General features: G+C 49.6%; 7 protein-coding genes across 7 annotated transcripts; 4 read left to right on the top strand and 3 right to left on the bottom strand.

Annotated features, from left to right (window-relative positions):
* Positions 1–11: 11 nt before the first annotated feature.
* LCP9604111_2369 (uncharacterized protein) lies at positions 12–3,655 on the top strand (the record flags this gene model as incomplete). The annotated part of the gene is made up of 3 exons (XM_039069838.1): positions 12–674; positions 1,646–3,335; positions 3,390–3,655. The coding sequence occupies 3 exons, from the start codon at positions 12–14 to the stop codon at positions 3,653–3,655; spliced, it is 2,619 nt and encodes an 872-aa protein (XP_038932496.1).
* An 845-nt stretch (positions 3,656–4,500) lies between these two features.
* On the top strand, positions 4,501–6,303 carry LCP9604111_2368 (uncharacterized protein; the record flags this gene model as incomplete). The annotated part of the gene is made up of 3 exons (XM_039069837.1): positions 4,501–4,989; positions 5,052–5,386; positions 5,442–6,303. 3 exons carry the CDS (start codon positions 4,501–4,503, stop codon positions 6,301–6,303), a joined length of 1,686 nt encoding a protein of 561 aa, XP_038932495.1.
* A 1,659-nt stretch (positions 6,304–7,962) lies between these two features.
* LCP9604111_2367 (uncharacterized protein) lies at positions 7,963–8,347 on the top strand (the record flags this gene model as incomplete). Its single annotated transcript, XM_039069836.1, has 2 exons — positions 7,963–8,065; positions 8,124–8,347. The coding sequence occupies 2 exons, from the start codon at positions 7,963–7,965 to the stop codon at positions 8,345–8,347; spliced, it is 327 nt and encodes a 108-aa protein (XP_038932494.1).
* Positions 8,348–8,430: 83 nt separating this feature from the next.
* Positions 8,431–9,879, bottom strand: LCP9604111_2366 (uncharacterized protein; the record flags this gene model as incomplete). The annotated part of the gene is made up of 3 exons (XM_039069835.1): positions 8,431–8,991; positions 9,053–9,546; positions 9,624–9,879. 3 exons carry the CDS (start codon positions 9,877–9,879, stop codon positions 8,431–8,433), a joined length of 1,311 nt encoding a protein of 436 aa, XP_038932493.1.
* Positions 9,880–10,660: 781 nt separating this feature from the next.
* On the top strand, positions 10,661–11,527 carry LCP9604111_2365 (class II fructose-bisphosphate aldolase; the record flags this gene model as incomplete). The annotated part of the gene is made up of 1 exon (XM_039069834.1): positions 10,661–11,527. The coding sequence occupies one exon, from the start codon at positions 10,661–10,663 to the stop codon at positions 11,525–11,527; it is 867 nt and encodes a 288-aa protein (XP_038932492.1).
* A 226-nt stretch (positions 11,528–11,753) lies between these two features.
* Positions 11,754–12,326, bottom strand: LCP9604111_2364 (uncharacterized protein; the record flags this gene model as incomplete). The annotated part of the gene is made up of 1 exon (XM_039069833.1): positions 11,754–12,326. The coding sequence occupies one exon, from the start codon at positions 12,324–12,326 to the stop codon at positions 11,754–11,756; it is 573 nt and encodes a 190-aa protein (XP_038932491.1).
* A 1,328-nt stretch (positions 12,327–13,654) lies between these two features.
* On the bottom strand, positions 13,655–15,488 carry LCP9604111_2363 (cytochrome P450; the record flags this gene model as incomplete). Its single annotated transcript, XM_039069832.1, has 5 exons — positions 13,655–13,829; positions 13,880–14,046; positions 14,174–14,284; positions 14,355–15,223; positions 15,290–15,488. The coding sequence occupies 5 exons, from the start codon at positions 15,486–15,488 to the stop codon at positions 13,655–13,657; spliced, it is 1,521 nt and encodes a 506-aa protein (XP_038932490.1).
* Positions 15,489–16,435: the final 947 nt, after the last annotated feature.

Here is a 16,435-nt window from a genome sequence, read left to right as displayed (position 1 = left end):
GAAAAACCAAAATGATCCGCCTCATCCTTACGGCAACCGCGATAATAACCAGCTCGTCGGCAATCTACTTCTACATCTTCCACGAACGCCTATCAAAACGCATAGCGCACAAGTCCCACCTTGGAACCCTCACCGCATCCACAAAACCAAGTATAGAATCAATCCCGGAAACCGTCTTTAGTGATGAGTACTTCACAATCTACGACCACGCCTCAGAGTCAGTCCCGCGGGCCTGCCTCCCTAGCAGTGAGGCCACAGACCTGCTCTTTAAAAGACTCGTGCGCCGCAATATGACCGCTTTCTCGCGGTTCCCGCAGGCGCTCATGCTTGCTATGGCTAGCAAGAAGCCGGAACAGAAGCAGAGTTTTAAGACGGGATATCTTGCCGCGCTGGATTTTGAGGTTGGGGATTTGGTTTGTGGGGTTTATCGTGTTGTGGTACGGAGGAGGGACCGGGTTGAGTTTGAGATTAAGATGGAGACGGTGGATTTTGTGGAAGGAAGGTTGGCGATTAGTTATGAGGAAAGTAGTAGTCTGGAGGAGGAAGGGAAGGTTGTGTTTTGTAGTGAGACTGTTATGTGGAGGAGAGCGGATGAGGGTAGGAGGATGCCGTTGGAGAGGCCTGTTTTGAGATGGATGCACGAGACTGCTTCTTGGTGGCTGATGGACTCTGGAGTTAGATATTTGGCGGATTTGGAGGGCTGACTGGATGTCCTGGAGGCAATATATTCATGGGAATACTGTTATTACGGAAATGCGACTTTTGTACATGAAATGATATTTTGGAAACTTCTCTTATGCTTTCCAGTGCCTGCCCAGGATCTGTTATGTGGTGAATAGTGTATACCGGGTCCGATGAAAGATACCGATTGAGCTGTCAGACACCTTGGTCCCAGATCGACATTCGCGTTTCCAATCCAGTTCTTTTGCATTGGACAATCAGGAATTTGTCAGCTCTTCTCCAAGCAGATACTGGTCTTGTGTAAACTGGAGAAGCCCTTCTACGACGAAGCTTTGCAGCTCATATATGAAAAACGAAGGAAGACAAATGTGTGAGGGAGAATTCAAGAGCGGGGGGAAGGCAAAAAGGAAAACATGTCCGATATTAGCAGCTCTTTCTCTCTACGCCATTTGTTTCTGCCTTTATTTAGACTGGGCTACTAGACCTATAGGAAACCATGCTAACATGAAATCAACAATGTTTGCTTTACGTGTCATCTGGGTTGGATACAATGAGGATTGGGCGTTTCCCACAAGTCCCTTTGACACGCGCGTCTAATAGGCTAAAGATCTTTGGGAATGCATTATACACAATTTTTCACAAACAATTTGAACAGAGAGTTTCATCATGGGACCAAAACAATGCCATTAACTCTGTCTTTGTTATATAACTTGCCTTTGTTCAACGACTCGGCTTTGTACTCGCCTGTCGGAGACTACCTCAACTCACAGATCAAAGTATATATAAACCACGATCCTCGCGAATATTTATCTAATATGGCGAATTACTTCTCTCTTATTGTCTCATCTCATATATTCTCTCTGCTTTCTACTCATCTATTATTTTCCTTAGAATGTGTAAACACACCTACCACCACTATCCCAGCTGCGGACATATCTCTAACTGGAGCATGACCAGCTGCCAGGAATACACCAACAAGATCCGCCTGGCCGGTCCAGAGAGCAGCGTATCCTGCAACCAGATCAAACCCTCCCACGACCTCCTCCTCTCCACCCAGCCCAGCATGTGCGTGCAGTGCGAGAGCGAGTGGGCTGATAACGTCTCTCAAGAAGACGACCAGACGCAAACCGCCAAATCTTACCGGACGATTGAAGGCCTGGATGCTACAGGCCATGTGATCGAAGTTAGCGCGCGCATGGTGAGTGATCCCACTCCCGATGACAGGGAAACAAGTAGTACTGACCACAGCGACGATGGTCAGCTCTGCTCGCGTGCTGTTGTCAGCGAATCAGAGTCGGATTACGGAAGCCTGGCCCGTTCTGAGAGGTCGTCTAGCACGGCCTTTAAATTGGCTCGTACTAATTCCGGTTCGTCCGAGATAGCTGCAGATCCTGACTCTTTTGCATCTATAACCATCAAGACCAGTCCGGCTCATCTTGCCCATAGCGGATGTGAGAGTGACTATTCAAAGGAAAGTGTTGAGACTGAATCGCCGGATACTGAGGGCACTGGATGTGCTACTCCCAGCAATGTAAGCAGCTGCGACACGGATAGTTCTGGATCGTCGCTTTGCGGATCTTCTTTGATAAGGTACAATATACTTAAGCTGAGAATTGACGAATATTTCGAGAAGCGACAGCGGCGGCGGGAGGTGGACACTGACCACCAACAGCCCGAAGCTGACGACTCCGGTGTGGATGTGCGTATTTATCTTGCTGATGTAGACCATCCTCATCCTGCTCTGGGGGACAGGCCTCCCGCGGACTCAGTTGATAGCCCTGAGGTTGACTATGACTCGTCCGAAGAGTCCGCTCTTGACATTGACCTTGTGCAGCAGCGTATTGAAGCGACCGTTCTGAAGTGCATTGAAGAAAATGATGAAAAAAAAGCCCGGGAGAAGGCCATGTCCAAGCTCCTAGACACCGCACTTCTAAAGAAGGACCGGGACGACCGGCGCGAGAAGAACGCCGAGCTGGGTATCGAAGAAGACCCCCATATCTGGGACACAGAGTCCCTTGTCCAAATGTGGGAGGCGAAGAATTCCATCCCCGCACCCCCCGATGACACCAGCATCGCCATTTCCCCACGCAATTGTACATCCCCCAAGAGCCAACAGGCCCCACCAGGCCCAGACCCCCGGCCTCAGAAGCACATGTACATGGGCAGCATGTTTGCAAGCGAAGAATCTGCCTACCAACGAGGGCTGCGCGAAATCCGGCCGTACGGCGATTACTCAGGTGAGTGGGAAGGGTTTATGATGGCGGATTCTGAAGACGACGCGAACCGCCAGGGCCTACTTGACCCGATTCATGTGCGAGGATGCTGTGCGGAGCGACGAGCCGACTTTCACCTCTACTATGGAGTAATGCATGCACCATCGGAGGTGGAGGCAGAAAAGCGCTGGCTGGAGGATATCCGTCGGATCCCCGGCGAGGACGGCAAGTTCTACGGGTTGCTGCGGGCGGATGATTTGCACCACGCCCGCGCGATGGGACTTTCGGATATCCGCCATCCATGGGGGTGTTGCAAGGACGCACACTTTACGATGCCGGAGCGCGTGCGTCATAGGTACACTGGGTTTATGAGTGCGATCTCCCTGAAGGAGGTTGGGCATATGGGCCTCTGTGATGCGGCGCCGGTTCCTGGTGAATGTGGTAATTACTATGGAGGGATGTTCTATGGTTATGTCGAGGCTGACTGTGAGTTAGATGCTTTTCAGATGGGATTGAAGGATCCTGAACATGATCGGGATTGTTGTGCGAAGGCCGAGGTTAGCGTGTCGATCTCTGAGGCGGGGCAATACACGTATTACGGCTATATGTATGCGCGTTCTGAGGAGGAGGTTGTGGATAGGGGTCTGAAGGATGCCCTGCTTGTTCCTGGATTTGAGATCAAGTATTCTGGGAATTTGCAGGCGGGATCTGAGGAGGAGGCCAAAGCCATGGGACTTTTTGAGCCTTCACGTATTAAGTGATGTGCGATTTATGGATTTCATTCCTTTTTCATTCCTTTAATTACGATTTCTTCTGTATGTCGTGGCAGAGAATAGCTTGAACCTTTTCATTTCGGTTTATTCTACTATTGAAATTTGAGTCTCTTCCGTGTCTTATATGCTAGGCTAAATTTGGATACTTCTACATATTAATCCAAGTCGACAAAGTCATTATCTTACATTCCATGTGATCCTGGTCTATTCCTCCAATAGTAGAGAATTGTCTCTAATTTGACATGGGTATGAAACAGCCTAGAATTTTGCGCGCATTAGCGGTAGCAGGGAGTCTGGAAATAATTACACCTATCACTGTAATAAGTGAACATTTCAAACGTCATACCAAAATGTGAAGTTCTGCCTTTTTAGGGCTACGATCGACTTCCTTCACGGAACACAATTCTTGGAAAATCAATAGCGTCAAAGGCTGATTCAATAGAAAAGGGGAGAGCTTCGTGCTGCCAAGAGATCTTTGATCTCGAAATTTCATATTCAACCAATCATATCCTCAGATAGATTGACAAATAGCAACTGTGGATATTCTCCATCCACCACGCGGGACCAAACTCAAGACCATAACTGAGCAGTGATATACCTCAATCGATTGAGGGACTCCACAACATAATGTTTCCTAGCAGAAATATGGAGTGGGATGGATAATTCAGCCATTATGATCGACATCCAACCTGATTAGGGGTCCACTTGCTCGTGCAAGTTTACCCCGTGGCCCTAGTTCCACGCATGTTCTACATAAGAAGATCATGACCCGGCACTCTGGAAAAGACCAAGCGCTACCCAACTTCACTCACATTCCTTCAGCACTTTTCAACATGGGATCCGAATACGGTGCCACGGCTGAGTCTAAGCCTCAGATTGATCTCGGCCCCGTCACCATCTGGTGGGCTGTTTGGGCATGTGTATGGACATCCGCCCTCGTGGTCGGTATGGCCTATCTGATCGCCAATCGTGATATGCCGACGCTTCGCATTCGAGGTCTCGCTCTATCCTTAACCTCTATCGTTATTCTTCATTTATACTGGCTGCCAACCCAGTTCGCCACTATGATCGGCGCTATTATGCCAGGTGACGGCGCCTATTGGCTCATGGGGACTCTGTTGCCCTGTGGCATGGCGCTCTTCCACGGCTCTAATACCAGATTTCAACATGTCGCAAAGCTCCAGAGAAAATATGCTCTGGATGGACACCGTTCTACTGAATCGCCTGCCTTGGAACACAAGGATGGGTTGATCAACCGCTTCCGTGCTCTCGGATATACAACCAAGATCCTTATTTACGTCGCCATCGCAATGTTTGCTCAGGTATGATTACCTTGCTTTTCCATATGCATGAGAAATCTTATCTAACTCGCCATCTCACGCAGGTGTTCCTCACTGTCCTCATGTGGGTGATCTCCCGCAAATACCATAGCTCATGGGGTATTCCTGGCACCGGAGTCCATGGTACCCCGGCAGAGGTACTCGCAGCACAGGGCACAGGATGGGAATGGTGGCCCGGTGTGGTCTCGCAATTCTTCTGGTCTTGGATCGTTGCCCCCATCGTCCTCTGGCAGTCTCGCAACATCCACGATACCCACGGCTGGAGAGTCCAGACCATTGGCTGCGCTGTTTCCAACCTCCACGCTACCCCGATGTGGCTCGTCGGCCTCTACGCCCCCGCCATGGCCCCGGTCAACGCGGTCTTCGTTCCTCCTCAGTGGTAAGTTCCACACATAACCACAAAGACCTACTCCTCTAACGCAGGTATACTATAGGATCTGTCTATCCATCATGTTCATCGAAATATTCACAGTATTCCTCCCCTGCTGGGAAGTAATGCGCCACCGATCCCTCCGACAAGAAACCCTCGACTCGATCGCGCGCTGGGAATTGAAAGTCAAATCCGCCAGCTCCGAAGAAAAGTCCCTCCACTCCGACATGACAATGGTAGCATCGATGATGTCAGGCTGGAAATCGAACAGCTCGACGAGCACATTCAACTCCCGCGACAGCATCCTGACAATGGGCGCACTCGAGCACGTCCTCGAGCGCAATCCAGCTCCACTACAAGAGTTCTCCGCTCTGCGCGAATTCTCCGGCGAGAATATCGTCTTCCTGACTAGCGTTGCGGAATGGCGCAACCACCTACCCCAATGCATCAAGGACGGCAGCGCGCTCCAAGAAAAGAGCAAGCGCGATATCGTCCGCCAACACTTCAACCGTGCGCTGCATCTCTATGCGGAGTTTATCAGCGTCCGCCATGCCGAGTTTCCCGTCAACATCTCGCACCAGGAGCTGCGGAAACTAGAAGACGTTTTCGAGAAACCGACGCGCCTTGTGTACGGCGAGGAGCGCGACTGTGATCCCACCAGCCCCTTTGATAAATTCACTTTCGATCTGCCGTCGCCGGCTTCTGTGGACTCTGGGAAGACTATGCAAGCTGAGATGGACGGACCGATCAAAGACCGCGTGCAGTACTGGGGTGAGATCCCTGCGGACTTTAACGCTTCGATCTTTGATGATGCAGAGGCCAGTATTAAGTACCTTGTGCTTACGAACACCTGGCCTAAGTTTATTAAGGACCGCAGGATCTCGGCTGATTCGATCTCGGCTGTCAAGCTCGGAATTGAGGTTTAGATGTTTACTGTGTGTCGCATGCGAAATGAGTTTAAGTCGTTGGATTATTTGGGTTGGGACTTTTGATATCCCTGATGTCTCTCTTTCTTTTTTTTATATATATCTTCTTTGGCCTCAGGTACCCCTGCGCTTGTTGGGGTCTCTTGGGCTGTACATACTAATTGGTCTTATGACTGGACATAATATTTTGGATACCCACACAATGTATTTATTAGTGATAATATTATCAAGACATTCTTTTAAAAACCCGGAGAGACTAGAAAAGTTATAACTAGCTGTAAATAGTAGTTAATTGATAGTACTTCAGATAGAATCGGCATTTGTGCCAGCCCGGCCGGATTCGGCCGCCCTCGGGATCCGGCTTAGCGGTCCGGCCTGTTCGGGGCTAGCCCGTCCATTCTGGGTTTGGCGTTGCTCGCTCTCGACATTGATATTGCTGCCGTCCAAGGCTGGTGGGGGCTCTTGGGCAGCACTGAACGAGCATGACTTCTCAGACTTACTTTCTCCTAGATGGATCATTGCTGCGTGAGATCTAGATATGTACAGGTCGTTCTAGGGGACGAGGAAAAGCTCAGCGGCAAGGGCAAAATATTGAAAAAGAGATAGTATGTCCAAGTGGTGCAATGTATCACGGAAGGGTAGATCTTGCTTTCCTACTTGATCACCGGGAGAAACTCCCTGGTCACAAGCTGCGAGGACTTTTCAAACCGATGAGCTATCAGAGACCTTTGTCTTGGTGCTTTAGGCTGAGTGAGAATATATGAAACATATGCTGAGTGGCCAAAGATATGTAAATTAATAAGAAGCGCGAATCAATAGCAGGTATTTCAACTATACTCAGGTATCAACCTCCGTTACGACCAGTTACCTTCATATCATTGCGTTGGTTTCTTCAACCAATAGTGATTAGGATCTGCCTTATCCTAGGTGCCTACCTAATTTGGGGTGCGGCAAGTGGTAGAAATAGCCATTCTATTACATCGCGGCATCCCTTCTCCTTCATCTCACACCTTCGTCAAATGCCTATCTAGAAAACATCTAGGTTTGGGTCGCAGATCACGATATGGATGTGACTACCCAAGATCAAATCGACGTCTTTGCAGGCCGTGGTATTCTGATTCAGAGTAAGCTCGCGTGGCTATATAGCACGGCGTCGGAGCACTGCACACTTTATCAGTATCAGCTTTCTGGTGTAAGCAACATCCTTATGGGGATGATTCAAACAGAGTCACTATACTACCAGCCTGTTCCCCAGGCTCCCAGTCCATTCACACCGGGCTCATTCCCCAATAACCCATTGTTCAAGAATTGTGATCTAAGCTCTGCTGCATGTGCCTTTTCTTAGGCTGTGCGTATGTCTAGGTAGACGCAGACATTGACTATTATCGTAATGTATCAAATCAGCAAAAAAAAATTAAAATTGCGCGCTCGGTAGGTACAACATACATTCCGCCCCGAGGGCTGGATCGATGGGTCAGGCACCAGGAACATCCAACAGAACGCCCGGGTGGCATTAAACAGCAGGGCCGTCGCCTTTGTCCCACGTGACGCCAAGACCGCCCACGGTGAGCGAGCGGCCTAAAACGGCGTCAAAAGCGGCCGTTTCTGGCCTCCCATTCACCGTGTCATCGTTATAGCTTTACTACTATCCGTGCCCGAATGATCGATAAGATTAGAATTAACGACATTATTCGGAGAATTGTGAATACAGTCGGCGATAACTATGTTTATATCAGCATTGACATCGATGTGCTCGACCCCGGTAAATACTATACACTCAATCTTGATTATCCTAAGCAACTTATACTGACCGAGAAAAGCCTTCACACCTGCGACCGGAACCATTGAACCTGGGGGTTGGACGAGACGGGAGCTTCTCCGTATTTTATATGGTCTATCGCAAGCTGGCCTGCCTATTATTGGCGTGGATGTTGTAGAGTTTGCCCCTATGTACGACAATAAGGCAGAGACGACGGTAATTACGGTGACTCAGATCATCTATGAGCTTCTTCGGTGGATGGTTCATGTTCCTGTGAAAGCATAGGCCATCGGGCGTGCGGACTCAGCACAAATGTAGAATTTGGACTAATAATTTTCATACCTCATCACTCATTCTCGGCAATTACACTACTGCTCATAAGTCTTCACCACACTGGCACTTCCCTCAGCCCCTAACCCAGACCTCTTAGCCATGAACAACACAGTCAAAGCAGCATTGCCGAGATTCAAAGGACAGTGCAGATCGCGCGCCTTCTGCACAGCCTTCTCTAGACGAGAACTAGCGGCATCAATAGTCTCAGAGACACCATCCCCACCTTGTCCAGGCCCCTCAATAATCTCCAACCCCTTCGTCATAAATTGCCGGCTAGCACCAGCAGCATCACCGACAAGAGTATAAAACTGCTTCAAATCGACATTGAGATAGCGCGCAAATGAAATAGCCTCAGCAGCCGCAACGAGGTTAGTCACCTCCATCAGATCCAGCACCAGCTGCAGCGCCTCCGCCGTCTCCTCATCAGACTTGGTAGAGGTGACCTTCGTTATCGGCTCAGCGAAGTACTGCCGCACCATAGACGAGTCATCAACAGGCCCATATCCCTGTAGCAAAGCAGACAAATAAACCTGCTCGGCAGTAGAGCAAAGTGGAGTCGGGAATTGATTTTGGCGCGCAGATGTCGTGATAATCCCCTGATCGAAACTCAATTAGCCAACTTATCCCCAAAGCCCCAAAAACATCAAGATTCCTTACCACATCCTTGAGAATAATAGTCAAAGCACTAGCACCAGGATGCCAATCTTCATCCAGCATCCGCTGCAACCGATTCTCATGCATCCAGGTCCAAGCCGGACTAGACTTAATCGCCTCCGCCGTCTTCACAGCATCTAACCCCAGTCGCGCCGCAAATCCCTGAGCCTCACTAGCACCCAGGATATGAATACCCGCCAGCACCTGGTGCACCATCTTCATATTACTACCTGCGCCGATCCCGCCGGGGACAAGATACAGCTTATTCGCGTCGGACATCTCCTGCAGCAGGAAGCGGCCTTTCTCCAGCGCGGCGTCGGGTGCACCAGCCATAATCGACAGCGTACCTGCAGCAGCGCGGAGCGCACCACCAGAGACGGGTGCATCGATGAAAGCTATATCGCTCCTGCCGATGGAGGCGAGCTCTGCGGCGACGGATTGGGCGTATGATGCTGGGACAGTGGAACAGAGGAGAAGGGTTGAATTTTGAGGAAGAACTGGGTTGATTATTGAGTGGGTTAGTTTTTATTTTCAAATATATATTGTTTAGTTTGGGGTTGGGTTGGTGGTTTACCTGCGACTATGCCGTCATCACCGAAAAGGACGCTCTGCACTTGCGGCGCTGAGGCTACCATGCAAACATAGAAGTCCTTTCCCTTTGCTGAGTCCTGGAGGGAAGACGCTGGGATTCCGCCTGCCGTCTTGAAGCGTTCTACCGAGGCCGGGAACACGTCGAAGCCGTGTACTGCGTAGCCCTCTTTCACGAGATGTGTGGCCATTCCGAAGCCCATGGCGCCTAGGCCAACGAAGCCGATTGAGGGTTTGGACATGGTTGTTTAGATGAGGGAATGATGTATACAATTGATAGAATAGTCCCGGAGAAATGTTAATGTATATAATATATTAAAATGGCTCGACCTGCGTGGGGGTTTATGAGGGGAAGATGTTTGGAGCGCGGGATGGTTCGGCGCAAGTCCGAGAGGTTTACCTTGGCTTTCGCCGAAATTTGATGGATTGCCAGGGTCCGATTTTGGAATTTGTATGTTGATTGATTTCCGGTTAGTAGATGCGAGTCTGGTGGTTCTTGTGCTTGTTGAAGTTGTACTTGGGAGAGGTTCGGAAGTTGGCCACCACAGGCAAAACTTCATTTTTATATTTGAAGAGCTAACCAAGGTAGCTCTCGGATTTGATTTGATAGAATGTTATTTATGCTTAACATCTAAAACAAACCTAATAAGACATTGATCTGATCTACTTTCCCCGTGCCTGAATTCTGCTGTCGAAGTTGTTAGTCTTGCTCAGGCAGTGGAAGTACTGTATATCATACAATTGCCGACAATATGGGCAATATGTACTGAAAGTCTGATTTCCTCCGGTATAATTTCCCATATTTTGCGTGTCAATGGGTGTAGGAAGTGTAGATAACACAAAATGGCGAACAGCTCAGAGTGACGTCACTCACGGAGCAACTCCGACAGTTCGGACGTGAAGCGACCAAGTCGGACAACACAACGAGACTATATAACACTACTGACTCTCGGTCTACAGTAAACCTCAACTACAAACCCCTCATTTGCCCTCACCTTCAACCCCACCCATCCCAAACCAAAAATGACTCTCCAAGAAAATCGCGCCCTGCGCATCCTAGACCATGCCTCCGCAAACCATTACGGCATCCCCGCAATGTGCTGCTACAACGTTGAAGGCATCCTTGCGACCGTCCGCGCCGCCGAAGCCAAGCGCTCCGCAGCCATGATCCTCCTCTTCCCGTGGGCCATCCACTATGCCGACGGACTACTTGTGCACGCAGCAGCCGAAGCCGCGCGCAAAGCCACGGTGCCCATAACCGTGCACATGGATCACGCGCAAACACCCGAGATAATCCGGTATGCGGCGGACCTGGGTGGGTTCGACAGCATCATGGTTGACATGTCACACTACGAGAAGGCGGAGAATCTTTCTTTGACGCACGAGCTGGTGGAGTACTGCCATGCGCGGGGGATCGCGACGGAGGCGGAGCCTGGTCGGATTGAGGGTGGTGAGGATGGGGTTGCTGATACGGCTGATCTGGAGGGTTTGCTTACGACACCGGAGGAGAGTCGGGAGTTTGTGAACACCGGGATTGATTGGCTTGCGCCTGCGTTCGGGAATGTTCATGGAGAGTATGGGCCCCGCGGTATTCAGTTGGAGTATGAGCGGTTGAAGTCTATTAATGAGGCTGTTGGTCGGGAGGTTAGGCTCGTGCTTCACGGGGCGGATCCGTTTACCGAGGAGATCTTTAAGAAGTGTATAGATTGCGGAGTTAGCAAGATCAATATCAATAAGGTATTGAATAATGAGTATGTGAGGGTGCAGGCAGAGATGGCTGGGAAGGTGCCTTTGACGACGCTGTTGGAGGAGGCGACCAATGCTATGCAGAAGGCTGTTGAGGGATGCATTGATCGTTTGGGGTCTGCGGGGAGATACCCGTCGAGTTAAAGATGTTGTCTTATTTCATGTCATAATATCATCGATCTAAGAATGTATGAAGAGCCAAAACAGATTTTATAAATTAAAGTCACTGGATATATGAATGATTGCCAAGAAAAAAAAAGAAAGAAAAGGAAAAGGAAAAGCACCAAGCCATTGACAGAGGTACTGAAGTACAAAGAAAGAAAGAAAGAAGAGTGCATAAGGCAATAGTCACATCACATTAACACTAATCTCAACGACGGAGACCGAGGCCAGCCAGGGGACCGTGAACGAGACCTCCAACAATGGGAATTCCATTGACAAGGCCGCTAAGAGGGCCAGCGGGGGCAGTTGGGCTAGGGGAGGGAGTTGCGCTAGAGGAAGGAGAAGCAGAGCTGCCCTTGGGAGTAGGGATGACGCCGTGGGATGGAGTAGGGATGGCGGTGGTAGAGGCAGCCTTGGAAATCACAGGAGCTTGCGAGGCGACAGGGGTGGCCTGAGAGAGACTTGAGGCCTGGGAGACGACAGGAGCCGGGAAGTTCTGTACTGCGTGGGTGGACTTGGGTACCGCAGTATGGGAGGTCGATGCATGCTGAGCGGCCTCAGCGGACTGCTGCTTCTCGGCCAAAGCCTGGTGCATTGCGTCGAGGGCGGAGGGGAAGGAGTTGCCGAATCCCTCATCACTGTCTTCAATGCTGGAGGAGCCGGTTGGGTTGAAAGGGAAGCCGCCAGTGATGTCTCCGAAGTCATTGCTGGGCTTGGGAGCGGCGGGCGCGGCGATGGCGCCGACGGCGAAGAACGCCAGGGAGATGTATGAGACGTGCATTTTTGGTTAAGTGGCCTGGGTGGGTCTTCGGGAATAAATGAGAGTATAGATGGTCAGAGAAGCAAATGAAAGACTGGCTGATAGTTGTAGACAGGGTTGTACTAGCGTTTATGTAGGCGATGTAAGGCTTTGGATAAACTGTTGTTTTGTATCTTCCATGCCTCGCGCTCTCATTAATAGTGATCAACATCGCTGAGATGACGACTACATAGCAGGGAGCTATGCCTATCGGAGGGTTGCAAAGGGTTCCATGTGCCGTGTATGCTCCTGTGGAATGATCGCCTCGGGGACCTGCCCAGGAAAGAGGATAGCTTGTCGGAGGCTGGAGATTAATCTAACGATCAACATTTTACGTAGTCAAAGCGTGCAAACCCAACGGGTGGATGACGGAGGTAATGTGACATTGTACACATAAAGCTCCCTTCAGTTCCCTCATAGATGCGAGCGAAGAATACGTAGGTTAAAGCAATACAATGAGGGTGATAGGTTTCTAAAGTAGATTGTTGCTCATTTTCTATCTTAGCTATCTTAGGCGGATGGTCCCGGATGACCCCTAGGAAGAACAGATTATGTTGTATACTAGTACTGTGCCAGGTATAATTCAGGGAGACGTCTACTCCGTACCCCATACACAAAAGGTGATCAACCCCCGTCAAAACTTGGTTCAAAGGGTGATGAATGTGTAGGGGATATTCTGGCACGCAGGAGGTATCCCCTAGCAACCCCCCTTGCACCACCAGCCAACCAGTACATGATATCCCGAACTTACTTTGCATTGGAATTGATTGGATGTACTTTTTAATTTCTGCGTTGTTGTCACACATTCGCAGGATAGCGTCAGATCTGATCTGTGTTTTTAGATATCATATTTCATAGAGTGTTGAAGTCTGTTACGTTCCATCATGAGTATGATCCCGATACTAGCCCTACTTTGATGATCTTAATATGGACAGAGGCTGGTTAAAATATATTGTCTACTACTCAGTTCAGTTGATGTTTGGCGGATTTACAATGATAGACCATCTAGAGTCAATTTTAAAAAAGAGGTTGACTTTACATATGCAATAAATATCGTCGCAAGTGCATCCGTTACATCGCGTAATTGAATACATCCAAAACCATCATAATGAAATATCCGTCATCATTCAGTCATGCAGTACCTCACCAAGTGAAACATACCCCACAACGCGGTTACCTGCATAACCAACACGCAAGTCAAATAGCACCGCAGAAGACCCTTAATATCGACAAAAGTACAAGCTTCACTCTCCTATATTATCATGACCATGATCACAGAGGAAACTTGCACAGCCCACAGTAACACAACCTTATTCCTCTACAAGTCCCTCAACCGTAGCCCTAACACCAAACAACCCAACCTCCGGACACCCAATTCCCATATCACGATACACACAGATATTATCAGCAGTAGTTTCATACAGTGCGAAGTCAATGCGACGAGCGATATGTGCCAAAGATAAGTAGATCTCCGCATAGGCAAGACTAGATAAAATCTTAGTATAAAATCAGGCAGATACATATGCACAACTCACTTCATTCCCAGACACTGTCTGCTCCCCTTGGTAAATGAGACGATATACCTACTCAGATACTCGCCATTCGCCGTAGCGCGGATCCAACGCTCTGGGTCAAATTTCTCCGGCTCAGGGAAGAGCGTGGGATCCATATGGACGAAGTAGTTCGACTGACTGACAGGAGTCTGCAATGCATAGTATCAGCAGCATCCCCCAAAAAAGTCGGCTTTAGGTTTGCCGTCATGTGTCACTCCCAATAATCGAACCGGAAGATTAGAGCCAGTAAGCCAGTAGCCAGTATCATTTACTTACTCCTGCAGGGATAACCCAATCCTGATAGAGCATGGGTTCAGTCGGTGAAACACGTGCCAACCGGGCTGTCATGCCGTGGCTGAGACGCAGACCTTCATTGACGACACCCGTCTAGTCCAGGGAATGACGAAATCAGCAATCCACAACGGAAGTAACAAAGGGATCAGAAACAATAACTCACCAAGTATGGCAATTTCTCCAACTCCGCCCACGAAGCCTTGGATAGCGGTGTCGCCAACACAGTCTTCAGCTCCGCCCGCAGCTTCGCCATGATATCCTGCTTGTCGATGAGATGAAACATCGCGACAGTGATAGCCCTAGCCGTAGTCTCCGTACCAGCACCAAGCAGCAGCGCAGACTCATCTTCCAGCCGATCAAGCGTCCTCTCATTCTCTGGCAAATCCAAACTAGTCAACGCATCAAATATAGTCGACCTCCCCTCAGTATCGACCTTCCGTACACTCTGTTTCTGCAGAGTATCATCCGCCTGCTGTCGAAGCCTATTCTTCAAATCAAACAAATCCGCCATGTGCGGCTGCAGCCAGCGCACCAGGGTAGGCGGCGCATTCCTGAAAATGGAAATAAGGAACGGGAAGAACCGGTTGATATGGAACATAACCATCAGCCCATTGACCGCGTCGACGAGGTCGTTACTCCGCGACCCCTTCTCACCATCTAGGTAGCCGTAGCTCCAGCCGTAGCAGTAGTCGGTAATGACATCTGCGGTCAGCGCAGCAAAGTCTAGTTGTAGGTGCAGCACGTCGCCGGCTTGGTGGGCTTGCTCGAAGCGCGCGATTAGTTTGTCCACTTTGTCGTGGATGGACGGGCCAAGGTTCACCACCGAGCGCTTGGAGAAATAGCTGCTCAGCAGGCCGCGGCGGAAGCGGTGGTGGTCGTGGGTTATTGTTCCCACGAGAGAGTAGGGCGCGCCAAAGGCTACGGCGTATTTGGGGTCTTTAGAGCGTTTGTGCGAGGCGCCGGCGTGGATTTCGTCGTAGTAGGTTGAGTCTTTGATGTGTATTTCTCGTGGGTTGATGCGCACGATTGGGCCTGGATGAGGTATGAGGGGTTGTCCTCTGGCTTTTATGGTTGATATTGACGGATCTGTATACTCACCATATTTCTCGTGCATGCGCTCAATCTCCCAGATGTACATGCCGCTTTTGATCACATCGTAGTAGAACTCGTAGAGAAAGGTTGCAGCCGCGAGTTTTGGACCGGGAAACTTAGATAGCGGATGGAAGTACAGATGGTACACAGTGCGCAAGGCCAGTAGTCCCAGCGGCAATGCCACGTATAGTATCAAGGAATCCATTATAGTCGAACCGGCTCACTGATAGCGAGGAAGAGGAGCGAGGGCCATGTATTATATAGGAGGGGTGAGGACATGGGTTTAGATTAAAAGAGAGGCGCGACGCACGAGATCGGTGGTGCATACGGAGTAGACAGTGCATAGTTAGTGTACAATTCATCTCTTTCCTGATTCAACATGCTTATTTAGAAAACACAACCATATTGTGGATATTATCACGGCCCGGCAGGTCGCTAAGGTACTATATAGAGCTGCCATTCGTCGAATAATCTCATTTCACCCACTGTGCAGGTGCAGGCGCATCAAACGCTAGCTTCGACTCGGGCACAATCCTCCTTGTCCATCAGCGCCGGAAACAATGGAGCGCCGCTGGTTCGAAAGGATGTGACGTGCGGTGCATTGGCTGATAACTGGGCACTTCCCGCGTAAGCCCGCCATCCGAGCGGCCCAATGGGAATCCCGCTTGAAGTGTTGGATTTTATAGCCCGCTTTTAGCTGCAGCCGGGAAGAGGACAAAGCAAAAAGGTAAGAAAAATGCAGGAAAATTCGAGCCAAAAAGATGTACAAGACAATGGACTATCTGGTAATCGAAACCAGGACCTCCCGCACGCTCGCAATTATGCGAAGCGGGCGCACTACCAACTGTGCTAACAGCCCAGTTGAGTATCGCTCGTGTCCGCATTATGATTTGTGGATGCAATGCCGGGCCTTTTTAGCGTGCTAGTGGTGTTAGCGTGGGAGAATATATAGCCGAGTAAGCCTAGAGGGATAAGTGTTCTGGGATTCGCTTAGCATGTCATGAAGGAATACCGCGGTGTTGATCAATATTGATTGCAGATATAGTGGACTCATACGGAAATTCCAGACACCTGATTGATTGATTGATTGATTGATTGATTGGTACAATACAAATGTATAGGATGCGCTATCATCATACAACCGAATGGACT

This window comes from Penicillium roqueforti (genome assembly GCF_015533775.1).
Source record: "Penicillium roqueforti strain LCP96 04111 chromosome Unknown scaffold_02, whole genome shotgun sequence".
NCBI classification, from domain to species: domain Eukaryota; kingdom Fungi; phylum Ascomycota; class Eurotiomycetes; order Eurotiales; family Aspergillaceae; genus Penicillium; species Penicillium roqueforti.
This window is presented reverse-complemented; position numbering and strand designations above follow the sequence as displayed.